Below are 13,324 nucleotides of genomic sequence, written 5' to 3'. Positions count from 1 at the left end.
CACACTTTACAGACAGCCCCTAACCCCCTAGGGTGTCCTTTTTACCATTGTTCACATTTTACAGATGGCCCCTAACCCCCTAGGGTGTGCTTGTAACCTTTATTCACACTTTACAGATGGCCCCTAACCCCCTAGGGTGTGCTTGTTACCACTGTTCACACTTTACAGATGGCCCCTAACCTCCTAGGGTGTGCTTGTTACCTTTATTCATACTTTACAGATGGCCCCTAAACCCCTAGGGTGTCCTTTTTACCATTGTTCACACTTTACAGACGGCCCCTAACCCCTTAGGGTGTGCTTATTACCTTTATTCACACTTTACAGATGGCCCAGCTTGGTGTGGTCCCAGGGACTGACCATATGGTGGTGGCACCCCCCCTCACCCAACCAGTAGACACATCAGATGATTCTCTTTATTTTATTTCTTTTTAAAGATTTTTTAATTTATTACATATACAGTGTTCTGTCTGCACGTATGCCTGCAGGCCAGAAGAGGGCACCAGATCTCATTACAGGTGTTTATAAGCTGACATGTGGTTGCTGGGAATTGAACTCAGGACCTCTGGAAGAACAAGCAGTGCTCTTAACCTCTGACCATCTCTCCAGCCCCTCTCTTTATTTTCTTCACTTACTTATTTATTGATGCTGGCTGTGGGATGTGTGTGGTGTATTTGTTCCTGGAGAGCTTGTGGAGGTCAGAAGAGGACATCTAGTGACCTCCTGTGTCACTCTCCGTCTTTTTCACTTGCCATGTGTCTTACTAAACTGGAGCTGGGCTGGCAGCCGGCAAGACCCGGCAATCCTCCTGTCTCCACCCCCCACAGCATTGGGATTGCAGGTGCACACATGAGTCCACCAGCTTTTTACATGAGCACGGGGGATTTGAACTCAGGACTTCATACTTGTACAGCATGCACTCTTTGTACACTCCTAAGCACTCATCTTCCTAGCCCAGAAATGCCAGAAGATTGCCAAGACTTCCCCTTTCTTTATCAGCACTGTTGCAAAGCACTGTAAGTTCGCCTCTCTGCCTGGGTCAATTCCAGTTCCTCCTCCGCTTTTTCCCATCTGTGGCATCCAGAGAACCTGTTCCGCATATCAGAGTGAGCTCGTGCTTCTGATATCCGGTCGTATACCTGTACAGATTGAGCATCTGTGATCCCCAAATCACAATCTCTCTGAGTGTCAATGTGGAAAATCCCATAACTTAACATCATGTGAGGGACCCAGTGAAAATGCAGATGCCCAAAAAGTACAGTCTGGAATTACTTTCAGGCTGTGTAGAAGGTATCTGTGAAACAACTGAATCCTGTGTTTAGACTTCGGTCTCAGCACTAAGATACCTTATGCATTATTGTCTATGTGAAAATGCTCTGGTTCCGCACATTTCAGATAAGGAGAACTTAACCTGTACTTTGGTTTGTCATCCCAACTTCTGCCGACCTTTTTATTGCGTAATCTTGGGAAAAGGAAGCTGCCATTTGGCATTAACCCACACAGCACTCACAGTTACTATGCCCAAGTTCCAGAGCCACCCACGGGGGTTGGGATTGTGAGCACACACTGTCAAATGTGAGCTGTGGTGCCCAGAGACGAGGGGTGCACACGGAGAAGATGGGTGAGAAGTGGCTGTGGTGCCCAGATCTCAAGGATCGTATATCTGGGCAAGTATTGACCTGCTCTTACTGAGCCAAGAGTCCCTACGTCTCCTCTGTCAAGCTTCCGACTTGGCCATAGATTCTGCTGTTGGAAATAGAAAGCGTCCTGGGGTCCTATGATGAGAGCACTTAGAAATCCCTCAGGCTATCTTGCCATTAAAAGTAAGAATTTCCTGAGAGACTTCCAGAGCTCAGACCAGAGTAAGGGCATGCAGCTCCCAACCTCACGGGTGGGACCTGCGACTCTGTGTGGCTGTCCTTTAGACTCAAGAAAACCGGAACCCATAGCTGCCGTGCATTGGCTGCTGACCATCAGACGCTGTTGCAACAGGCTTATCACGAAATCCTTCTCAGAAGTGTGCAGGTAGTTGCTAAATGGGAAATGATGGAGTCCCCACACTGTCTGGTGTGGCTAGAAGGACCTGAGTCGGAAGGCTTGTGCTTCTTTCCCTGAGGGTTCACGATGACCACAGGCACCCTAAACACTTTCAATTCCATTCTTCAGCTTGTGTGTGTCCTTTGTTCTGTGGACTCCTGTGGCTGGAGCCCAGCGAGGATAGGTCCTCCACTCTGCCTGGAGCACGACACCAATCCCTGTATCTGGGTATGGGGTGGGAAGGAGACTCTGCCAGACAGACAGACATTGGGTGTGTGACTGCATAAAGCCAGGGAAGCGGTGCCAATCAAGGTAGAGGGTAGGTTCAAAATAGAGACCAGGGTCACCTCACGCTGCAGAGGTAGTGTGGCTCTGCCACAGTGGAGCATGGCTCCTCACCTCTCTCTTCACCTCAGGAGAAGCAGTAACCCCAGCCTCAGCTGCTGCTCCTCTGCTGTTTGTCTCTGCCCTCTTTCCGTACAGCTCATTTTCACGTCGTCGGCCCACCCTATGTGAATAGCGTTTCTGTCCCCACTGCAGAGCCAGGGTGCAGAGTCCCAATCCGAGGCTTCAGGCAAGGAGAATCCCGACCCACAGAGCTCTGGGCACATGTGAGCAGCAGCCCTGGGCCTCTTTGCCTTGGGCTCTCTTCCCAGAGCATCATGCTTTAACCCTGCAGTTAGAGTGACTCCCGTGTGGACATTGACCTGGGAGTGTCTGTGTTCAGACACCAAGGGTCTGTGTCTCATGACAATAGCACCTCGTATCACTCTTTTTAAAACACTTGGGTTCAGAGGTCATTGTGAGGCCTCTGGTGACACTGCTGGCACCCATCCTTTTCCTCACCTCTCAGGGTTCTTTGCTCTAGTCTGTAGGGAGCACCTCAGAACTGATGTATGTGGTACCTAGTTTGTTCTGAAAAGGTTTTCCAAGGTTCTGAGTTAGATCACATCTGTTTCCAAATCCAGGAATGGAAATCCCAGAAAATCAAAAGAAACTCGCCATGTTGAATGCTCAGAAGGCTGGACATGGGAAATCTAAAGGTAAGGTTGGCGAAGGCTTCATCTCCTTCCTGTAGATCTTGTGATGGTATGGAGGCAATGTCCACAGGGACTCTTTTCCCCCCACTGGGTGGAGAGGAAAAGCCAGGGACACTCAAGGAACAGACCCAGATTGACAGGCAGGTGGAGAGTATTTCAGGTTTGGATGCAGGGGCATGAAATACCTCTGATAGCAGCAGAGGCCTTCAAGACGAGTCCTGCCTGTGCCCTCTGTTCCTCACGTCCCTGGGGGATGATTCTGGTACCACTGGACCACCAGTCAAGTAAACTCCCGCGTCTTTGGTTTGAGGAGGAATCTCCAACATCAAAATGCTGGCCAGCTATAGGTGACTGTGTACCAGGTTTTTTCTTTTGGGCTACCAACCAACTCCCAAATCGTGACATGGAGACTTGGTTCTAGTTATGAATGCTCAGCCTAGCTTAGGCTCGTTTCTGGCTAGCTCTTTTAACTTAAATTAACCTGTTTCTCTTTATCTTCCTTCTGCCTCAAGGCCTTTTACCTTTCTTCCCTTCTGTATATCTTACTTTGACTGCTTCTCCTGGCTGGCTGGCCCCAGGTGTCTCCCTCTATTTCTCCCTCATTCTCTCTTCAAGCCTAGATTTCTCCTCCTATTTATTCTCTCTGCCTGCCAGCGCTGCCCCCCCTCTCTTTCTCTCTCTCTCTCTCTCCCCCTCTCTCCCCCACCCCAGCTATTGGCCATTCAGCTCTTTTTTAGACCAATCAGGTGCCTTAGGCAGGCCCGGTGGAACAAAAGCAACACATCTTTACATGATTAAACAAGTGCAGCATAAACAAATGTAACACACTTTTACCTAGTTAAAGTAATATTCCACAACATTTCCCCCTTTTTGTCTAAATAAAAAGGAAGGGTTTTAACTTTAACGTAGTAAAGCTATATACAACAAGGTTAATTATCAAGAATTACATTTACAATAGCCAATCCATTTGCATTTGGCGAATTCAGAGAAATCACTCTATTATCTATTCGATGTTGATGAGCACAAAGCTCTGTACCTAATTTACCTTCTATCATAACTAAGGAAAATTGCAATTATAACTATCTAGTCTTCAACTCATGAAAGGTTCCAGAAGGATATAATATTATCCAAGTAAACAGAAAGTGCAGTGTAAGCCACTTCCAAAACTATAGAAATGACAGGTAACTAGCTGTCTGGACAGTCACCCAAGGTTCCTTTGCAACATTGCAGAGTCTGTCTTCAGCCTACAGGCCTAGAATATCTGGCAGACTTTTCTATGAAGCAGGACTTTTGAAGGACTATCTTGCCTAGTCTTCGCAAATTTCAGTAGTTGCTTTCCTGTGTGTCCTGCAGAAGGTCTGGCAGACTTTACTATAAAGCAGGAATTTTGAAGGACTGTCCTGCTTTGTTTTGGAAAACTTTGACAGTCTTTTTTTTTTTTTTTTTTTTTTTTTTTTTTTTTTTTTTTTTTTTTTTTGGTTTTTCGAGACAGGGTTTCTCTGTGTAGCTTTGCGCCTTTCCTGGAACTCACTTGGTAGCCCAGGCTGGCCTCGAACTCACAGAGATCCGCCTGGCTCTGCCTCCCGAGTGCTGGGATTAAAGGCGTGCGCCACCACTGCCCGGCGACAGTCTTTTTTATTTGTGTCCTGCTTGTCCAGTTTGTACAGCATATTGTCAGGAGTCAAGACAAGAGCAGTTTCTTGCCCACATGGCTAATTTTGCCACAGTGAAAGCAAATTCCATATGGAAGTTCTTTGATGCCCATCATCTTCTCTGAAGTAAATTGGTGCTGCCAGGAGCAGATGTGTCTTACTGTCATGAAAAGGCTTAGGTTATTAAGCATCTTAAATGCTATATTTTGTAAATCTTTGAAGTGTTTGAAGACATCTATCTATCTAAATATATATTTAACCTTGAAAACATACCTAATATGACTATAAGTTTGATTATTATAGATGACTAACTAACCTATAGTTTTTAATTATACATTACTCTTTGTTTGTTTGTTTTGTTGGTTGGTTTTTTCGAGACAGTGTTTCTCTGTGTAGTTTTGGTACCTGTCCTGGATCTCGCTCTAAAGGCCAGGCTGGCCTCGAACTCACAGAGATCCTCCTGGCTCTGCCTCCCAAGTGCTGGGATTAAAGCGTGAGCCACCACTGCCCGGCTTATGCATTACATTTTTAAATGAGCTGCATAAGCACAATACCCCAAACAAGAGTAGAAACATACATGCAGTATAACAAAAATAACTTTAAATTTGTATCAATATACCAAAATCTATAACAATATAAAATATTTGAATTTCATAGTTGTCTTTTTATTTTATATTCCTATTTCCTCCTAAATGATGACAAACATCCACAACCCATCCTATAACCAAAAACCACTCACCCCACCTCTTGAATATGGGCATTGTATTCTCTAGACTGCTTCCTGTTGTCTGAGGGTGAAGGCATCTTTAGGGAACCCTGAGAAAATTGATATAATGGTCAAGTCCTAAGAAAAATAGTTATAACATTTGTTGTTCAGTCTCTGTGCAATGGGAAAGCCCAAGGCTTATCAGCAGTCCTGGCTAGAATAGTCTATGAGGCTGGACCATCTCAGCCAGCAGCCTTGAAGCTGTTCTGGATGCAGAACTCTGAGGAAACTGCAACAGAGGCATTCTGAGAGGCTGGATCACCTGGGTCACCCGTTTTTATTGGTGTCTGGACCCCTTGCTCTGAAAACACACAAACTTTCAAAGGTAACATACATTTCTGCATTAACACAAGTATGGACTATGCATTATACACAAGCCAGCCAAAGATGATTTTTTGTTTGTTTGTTTTATGTTTGAGCAGGTCAAATACATGTCACCTAGTTTTTCTAGGTTTATTTCTTTATGTCTGTAGTCAAGATTTTCAGGAAGTCTCCCCCAATTAAACCTGATCCCTATTAACCTAGAAGGAATCCACAGCCTTTTGTTTTCTGTAGAAACAAGAGCATAACTTCTTCTCCAATGTGATACATTTTTTTACTTCCGTTTTAAAGTTTAGGCTGGTTTAATTCAGCAATTCTTACAATCCCATGTCTCTCAGCAGCTGTTGTTCGCTCATTGGTATTCAAAAAGTTAAAAGTTAACACAACAACATACAGGATCCAGACTGACTGTGTTTTTTTTTTTTTTCATCTTTACATGGCTTTTTATATTCCTTTACTCTTTCTTTAAAGCCTTTGTGATTTATAAACTATTTACTTTTTTCTATGACTATATTCATTTTCACTCCTTTCTTTAGCCTACGCACATTTTTAAACACACTGTAACCTGTTTAGAGTTTTTCCCCATCTGAACCTGCTTTACTAAGTACCTGCAGCTATGAACTTGCAGTGTTCTCTGATGCATAAGCCAAACTTTAAACTGCTGATCTGCTTTGTGCAAGTAGCTAGGCCTTCCACCAGCAGCTCTGGTGGCTGTTTCTTCCCTGCTCCTCAGGTCCATGAGAGATGAGCTCTATACCCACAGGCCTGGGACACAACCACGTTTTTGGTTTTTTTTGTTCTAAGATTTATTTATTATGTATACAGTGTTCTGCCTGCATGTGTCCCTGCAGGCCAGAAGAGGGCACCAGATCTCATTACAGGTGGTTGTGAGCCACCATGTGGTTGCTGGGAATTGAACTCAGGACCTCTGGAAGAACAGTCAGTGCTCTTAACCTCTGAGCCATTTCTCCAGCCCTGACAACCACATTTTTTTAAACTGGGAGCTGCGTTCAGTTGCCCCAGTTCTGGGATACCTGTGCCCATGCTGTGGCAGGTGTCCCTACCCAGCATACTGTTTCTACTTAGTGTACCAGTATGGCAGAGCCTCTTAAAGGAGCCATCTCTGTTTGTTTGTTTGTTTGTTTTTCTTTTATTTATTTATTTATTTATTTGTTTGTTTGTTTGTTTTTATTTTTCTTTTCAGGCCCTATGTGGAAATTCAGGCCCCATGTTGGGCACCAAAATGTACCAGGCTTTTTCTTTGATGCCATCAACTACCTCCCAAATCATGTCACAGAGACTTATTATTAGTTGTGAATGCTTGGCCTAGCTTAGGCTCATTTCCAGCTAGCTCTTTTAACTTAAATTAACCAGTTTCTCTTTATCTGCCTTTTGCCTCGGGGCTTATTACCTTTCTTCCCTTCTGTATATCTTACTTTCACTGCTTTTCCTGGCTGGCTTGTGGCTGCCTGACTGGCCCAGGGCATCTCCCTCTCTTTCTCCCTCATTCTCTCCTCTCTTCTCTTTTCAAGCCTAGATTTCTCCCCTATTTATTCCCTCTGCCTGCCAGCTCCACCTGTCTCTCTCTGCCTAGCTATTGGCCATTCAGTTCTTTATTAGACCAATCAGATGCCTTAGGCAGGCACGGTGAAACAGCCACACATCTTTACATGATTAAACAAAGGCAACGTAAAAACAACACACCTTTACACAGTTAAAGTAATATTCTGCAGCATAAACAAGTGTATCACATCTTTGCCTAGTTAAAGTAATATTCCACAGCATGACTGTACCGCAATCTGGTGAGGTGAGGTCTCGACAGTCAGTGCATCAGTGAATGAGAAGACACTGGGCTTCCTCTAGAGTGCTTCCCTGCTCTGTACACACTAGAGTAACTTGGCAGTGACACTGAAGCATTCTTGGCCAGGCCACGTCAGGGTCCTAGTGCTCATACTCAATGTCTCCCGAGGGTAGATAGTGTCAGTGTTACCTCACGTGTTCTCATAACATCCTGGGACCATTACTCCCATTTTAGAGGGTAGGGACCTAAGGCACAGAGAAACCAAAGAATTTCCCTCCAAATACTCATGGTCAATAAGTGTGGAGTAGCTTGTAGGCCATGGGAGTGCTGTCTCTGGGCCTTGGTTTGAGCAAGGAGGAGCCCAGTTCTACACGAGGAGCCCAGTTCTGATTCTTCACTGGCCCCCCTCATGGTCGAAGGTGATCTGCTTCATCCCAGGGCTTCCTTCCTGTGAGGTTTTGGGTAGAATTCATGAGGTAACCCTTGCTGGTGCCATCCAGGGTATCTGAAAGTCTTGTTTCTTTTTTTTTGTTTTGTTTTGTTTGTTTGTTTGTTTGTTTTTTGAGACAGAGTTTCTCTGTGTAACAGCACTGACTGTCCTGGAATTCACTCTGTAGACCAGGCTGGCCTTAAACTCACAGACATCTGCCTGGCTCTGCCTCTCTAGTGCTGGGATTAAAGGCACGCACCACCAATGCCCAGCAAAAGTCTTGCTTCTTAGGACAGTTACTTGATGTCCTTTTGATTCTGTGAATCAGCTAAGTACTTTGAGTCCTAATACGGCTTTTAAGTGACTAATCTGTTTGTCTGTTCTTCCTGAATTAGGCTACAGCAGCTGCCCCGTGGCCCCACCCCACCAGAACCTGCCACCCCTCCACCAGCGCCACATCACGGTGCCTACCAGCATCCCACAGCAGCAGGTCTTTGCCTTGGCTGAGCCCAAGAGGAAGCCGTCACTCTTCTGGCACACCTTCCACAAACTCACCCCCTTCAGGAAGTGAGCCTTACTCAGGGTGTGCCTCCGAAGTGCTGTTGGGAAGGAAGACCCGTTTCGTCTCTTCAGTGTGATGTCCGGGGATGGCTTCTTGCTCAGTGCTGAACACTTCTTGTGGGAATCAATGATGAAGAGGAGTCAGACTCCTCTTTGATCTTGAGAGGCCCCGGTGCCCCTTGTGGAAAGGAGGAGGCCATGAAGGTCTGTCCCACACTGGAAGCCACGTTGCACTGTCTGGTGGCTGGGATGTAGGGACCAGGGCCTCTCTCTGTACGGGGACTGCTGACTCCGTGGCCCTTCGAATTTACCGCTGACTGTCACAGTCCTGCTTCAGTTCCAGACAGTACCAAGAGCCTTTCGGTCCCTCGGGAGCAGCTACAGTAAGGATGGCTTCTGTGTTTGATCTTCAGGAACCCATTGACAAGAGATTGCGTAGGACATTGGCAGCCACAGGATGGCTTGGGTCAGGTCAGGCCTGGGAGAGACAATGAAGGAGCTGGAGCTGCTGGGCAGGTGCCCGCAGTTTTCCAAGGTGTAGCAGGATTCATCTTGCAAGGTTCCTTATTCACAAGCTAGGGAGGGACGGCAGGAGGCCCCTGTCGCCCTGGCAGTGTGGGGCATGACAGCATCCTCAAAGCAGTGCTGCATTCCAGACTCTAAGGAAGGGCACTGCCCGCTCGTTTGTCCCTCTCAGCTCTTCGAGCGGAGGTCATGTCTTGCTCACCCATCACAACCCAAGACGCTGCCATTCACAGAAGCAGTGGCGATGTGAAAATTCTTTCGAGTTTGATAACGTGATAATGTGCACCTGTGCCTCTTCAACAGACATTTGTAATTTCACCGTCAGTGAGATGATGATGAAGACACAGACATTCCACAGAGACAACAAGGGACAAAAACGTCCTGCTTCCCGGGGATGTGGAGACACCTCTGTCACATGACCCTGACACAGCAGTGCATGGCCGTGCCAGCTGGAGATTCGTTTTGATGACTCCTTAGCTCCGAGGGAGCTGTCTTTTAACGAAGGCCACACGGGCTGACACCCACCTCCCTTTGCTGACATTGTGGAGTTTGATCAAAACGTCTTTTAACGAGATCTAAGGAAGACTAGTTCTACATTTTAATCTACACAGTGAGCTGGCCGGGAGGGGTCCTGCTGTGCAGCTTGTGCATTCTTTTGGACAAGCTTGTTCTTGTGTGCTGTTCCTGCAAGGTTCTCCTCTCTCCCCAGCTCTTGCTTGAGAACAAGCAAGTCTGCAGTGGTAGAGACGAAGGCATTGGTCCATCAGTACCGTTCCTCCACCCTGTCCCCCGTATCTAAAGCTATGCCTGCAGCAAGTGACCTCACAGCAAATAACCTTGATCCTGGACCTGGGATTAGCCTCCCCCCTGCTGTGCATCCGGGGCATGTTCACTTAGAGGCAACACCGCTGGGGATTGTGGTCAGTGGCCCCACGGCTGTTTCTGTGTATCATGAAGTAGTTCAGTGCGCAGAGTGTAGAGTGTGTGAATGTGTGTGTGTGTGTGTGTGTGTGTGAGAGAGAGAGAGAGAGAGAGAGAGAGAGAGAGAGAGAGAGAGAGAGAATCCTTGAATAGATGCATCAACTTAGCTGCATTTGTGTAACTGACAGATTGTTTTTGTTTTTTTTTTTACTAATAGAATGCAATGATATATTTTGGAAATTGCTATACTTGGTGTGTTTTCTCTGCTACACTGTGTATGTACAGCAGTTTCAACAGTTGTGTTGTTAATATGAGAATTGCTTTAAGGAAGTGAAGAGAGTCTTTTGGTCCTGTTCACATTCACTGAGGATTTGACTTGAGTCTCACTGCAGACTTCATTTGCTGTTACAACTAATGGCAGTGAAGAAGTAATACATTACGTTTGTGACCAGTCCTAATGTATTTCCCAGCTGCCCTAACTTCCGGTTCCCACCTACCTCCACAGACCTCCTAACAATCCCGAACACCAGGATGTGTTTATATTGAGTCACATTCAAGACCTGGGCTGGCCCCAGGCGATTTTATACAGTGTGAGAAGTGTTTGATCAAATGTCTGTCCCAGATGAATCTTACTTGGGATTTCTGGGTGATTTTGAAAACTAATGTGTTTTTAAAAGTTATAATGGCCTTTGACTTTGTAAAATCTGTATGTCTATATGAATTTTATTACCAAATACCTGAGTTCTACAAAAAGTGGAAGACCTTGAGTATTATTTTCAGTTCTCCAAACTTCCTTCTTGATTTAAGGCATGCGCTCTACTTTGAAAGGAAAAAAAGAGAAGCAACCAAGAGCCTCTTGCCGGAACGGTGTCTGATGCTTACAAACAACATTCCCTCCCTCTCCCTCAGTGGGCCAAAAAAGATTGGTGACTTAAATTTTAATGATTTCATTTGTTCTGTCTTTAGAGGTCCATAATTTTCCAGCTCTGCCAATACAGTTGAAGGCCTCCCTGGTTTAGATTATACCTATAGGTATGACCACCATGTGGTAGGTGAAAAGTGATCGTAAATAACACTTGAAAGTCTAGAGAAAGAAGGAACATTCCAGGCTGGGATCAAAAAGTAAAAGAAAGTGGCAGACAGCTAGTCGGGGTTCTCAAGAGATTCTGCCCCTTAGATGTGTCATTCGTTCTGATTTTCATTTCTGCATGGTAGATCTGCTTCTGCAGGTGAGACCCATCACCACTATGGAATGCCATTTCTAAATGCTGTGCCTTTTAATATCCAAGCCATTCAAGACCGATTCCACATCCTCCGTTGCTGTTGTTACATGCAAAGCAAAGATGTATTTAATTTGAAATTGGGTTCACAGTGGACATCTTTTCTAAGTGCCAGTGCTCCAGCATCTGTGCATTTGGACATCTGCGCCTGGATGTTTCTCAGGACAGGTCAGTCCTGTTGCAGTCAGAGTTTCCTGGAGTCAGGGCATGGCTTCTGCATTGTGGCTTCATCGTGGATAGGAACAGCAGAAGTGTCCCTCAGGCCAGTGCCAAGAAGTATGAGTCAGGGTCTTTCAGCAGCTTAAAGCCAGGATGCTGGGTACAGTATGCCCACAAACTGTTTCTTCTCAGGATCCAGGGAAAGGGGAGTTGAAAGACTTAGGACAAAGTAAGTAGAAACTTCTAGCTAGTCTTAGGGGGAGAATCAGCTTATATAATGTATGTATGTAAATTTGCTTACCCATCCCATGTACTTCATTATTGCCTCTATGTTCTCTTAGGCATTGCCATTTATGTTTAGGACGTACTTTGGGCCGCTTCTGTAATTTAATAGTTGGTCCCTTTTGGGGGGTACATACTGGTGCCCACTGTGCGGGACTTGCTGACCGACCCTCTCGGCTGTGCTTTTGGTGATAACTAATCCACATTGGGGTGCTGTCGTCTGTGTAAGTCAAGTGCTGCTCCTGAGTTGGCGAGTCGGCTTTGACACTGAAATAGGGCCCGTGTACAAGACTGTGCATTTTTGCTGAATGAAGGGTTTTTGTTGTTGGTTTTTTTTTTAAAAAAAAATAGTTATTTGATTTCTTGTAAATGCTGTGAATCTCTATTTGTCATTTTGTATCTGTATATTAAAATAATTTGCCAAACCTGGTTCTAGTGATGCATCTCCACAGTAAAGTAAGGTAGACACATTATACAAACAGAGGCAGGGCTGGGGCGTGCACAGAGCCCTGCGTTTGGTTCTCAGCACTGTATAAAACAGGGTGTGAAACAGGGTGCTGTAATCCCAGCACTTGGAGGCAGGAGGTTTTCCCTGGCTATGATGAGGAGTTCAAGGTCAACAACCTAAGCAATATGAGACCAGCTCAAGAAAAAATTCTTCAAAGGCAGCAGATGCTGGAGCTTACAGATCCTTTATAGCTCTGTCTTTGGTGCTTCTTCTAAAGACTCCTTCCTGATGGGTCACGGGGCAGGTTTTAGAGAAAAGCTCTGAGGGGAGCAGAGGGAGGGGCCCCCCGGACTTCCAAAGCCATTAAAGTGATATAGGAGCCAGAGAGGGCAAGTGACAGTTCCCTTTTGTGGGTTCGGAGCTCTGACTGGGAATTGCTCCACTCCCTCCCTCAAGGTAAAGCAGGCACTCTGCCACTGAGTGACAGCCCAGCCCTGGAAGGCCAAATCTGTTGTTTTCCATGAATGGTGGAATGTGGGTGACCAGGTCTCTACGCCTCTGGGTGGCCAGAGCTGCTGGCAAGACCCTTCACTGGGAGGTGAGCCTGTAGCCTTGGCCTCCCTCACCCAGGGTGTGGGGTGAATAAGAATTTCCTCCTCTCATTAGCAAACTCCGAAAATCCCAGTAAACAGCCCATTGTTTGCTGTGACTAATCAGAAAAGGGTTCCTCTGGGTTGCCAAGGCTGCCTCCTGCTTTCTGTTGTTTACTGTCCTGTCCCCTCTTACCCTTGCTCACCTCTCCATGGGCTCCACTGGGTGAAAGGGTGGCAGTGCCAACTGGGGGTGACCAAGGGTGGTACCATACATAGAAGGGAGCCTAAGTGGGAGGCAGCGGTACTTTATTCTAGAAGAGTTGGTGTGGGGGCGGGGGAACAAGCATGTATTAGCTGTCTGCTGTATGCACAGGAGACCGTGTCCCTACAGAGGGATGTGTGGCCGGAGAGCCATATAGAAATGCGACGACGACATTCACCTGGCATCAGTAGCAGCAGAGATGTGAGGTACGCGCACGACAGCTCCTAGAATGGCGTCCTGTCCCTGACA

The 13,324-nt window shown here is 46.1% G+C and overlaps 1 protein-coding gene across 5 annotated transcripts in view; it reads left to right on the top strand.

The window, feature by feature from the left end:
* Spata13 (spermatogenesis associated 13) overlaps nucleotides 1-12,197 on the top strand; it is a 142,117-nt gene extending 129,920 nt beyond the window's left edge. For all 5 annotated transcript variants that reach the window (XM_028870364.2, XM_037208481.1, XM_037208482.1 and 2 more), the window contains 2 exons: nucleotides 3,003-3,077; nucleotides 8,440-12,197. In XM_028870364.2, coding sequence (XP_028726197.1) covers nucleotides 3,003-3,077; nucleotides 8,440-8,615 — 251 coding nt within the window. In that variant the 3' untranslated portion in view covers nucleotides 8,616-12,197. The remainder of the gene's footprint in view (nucleotides 1-3,002; nucleotides 3,078-8,439) is intronic.
* The last annotated feature ends 1,127 nt before the right edge of the window (nucleotides 12,198-13,324 follow it).

The sequence above is a fragment of the Peromyscus leucopus genome, chromosome 9 (assembly GCF_004664715.2).
Source record: "Peromyscus leucopus breed LL Stock chromosome 9, UCI_PerLeu_2.1, whole genome shotgun sequence".
NCBI classification, from domain to species: Eukaryota; Metazoa; Chordata; class Mammalia; order Rodentia; family Cricetidae; genus Peromyscus; species Peromyscus leucopus.
This window is presented reverse-complemented; position numbering and strand designations above follow the sequence as displayed.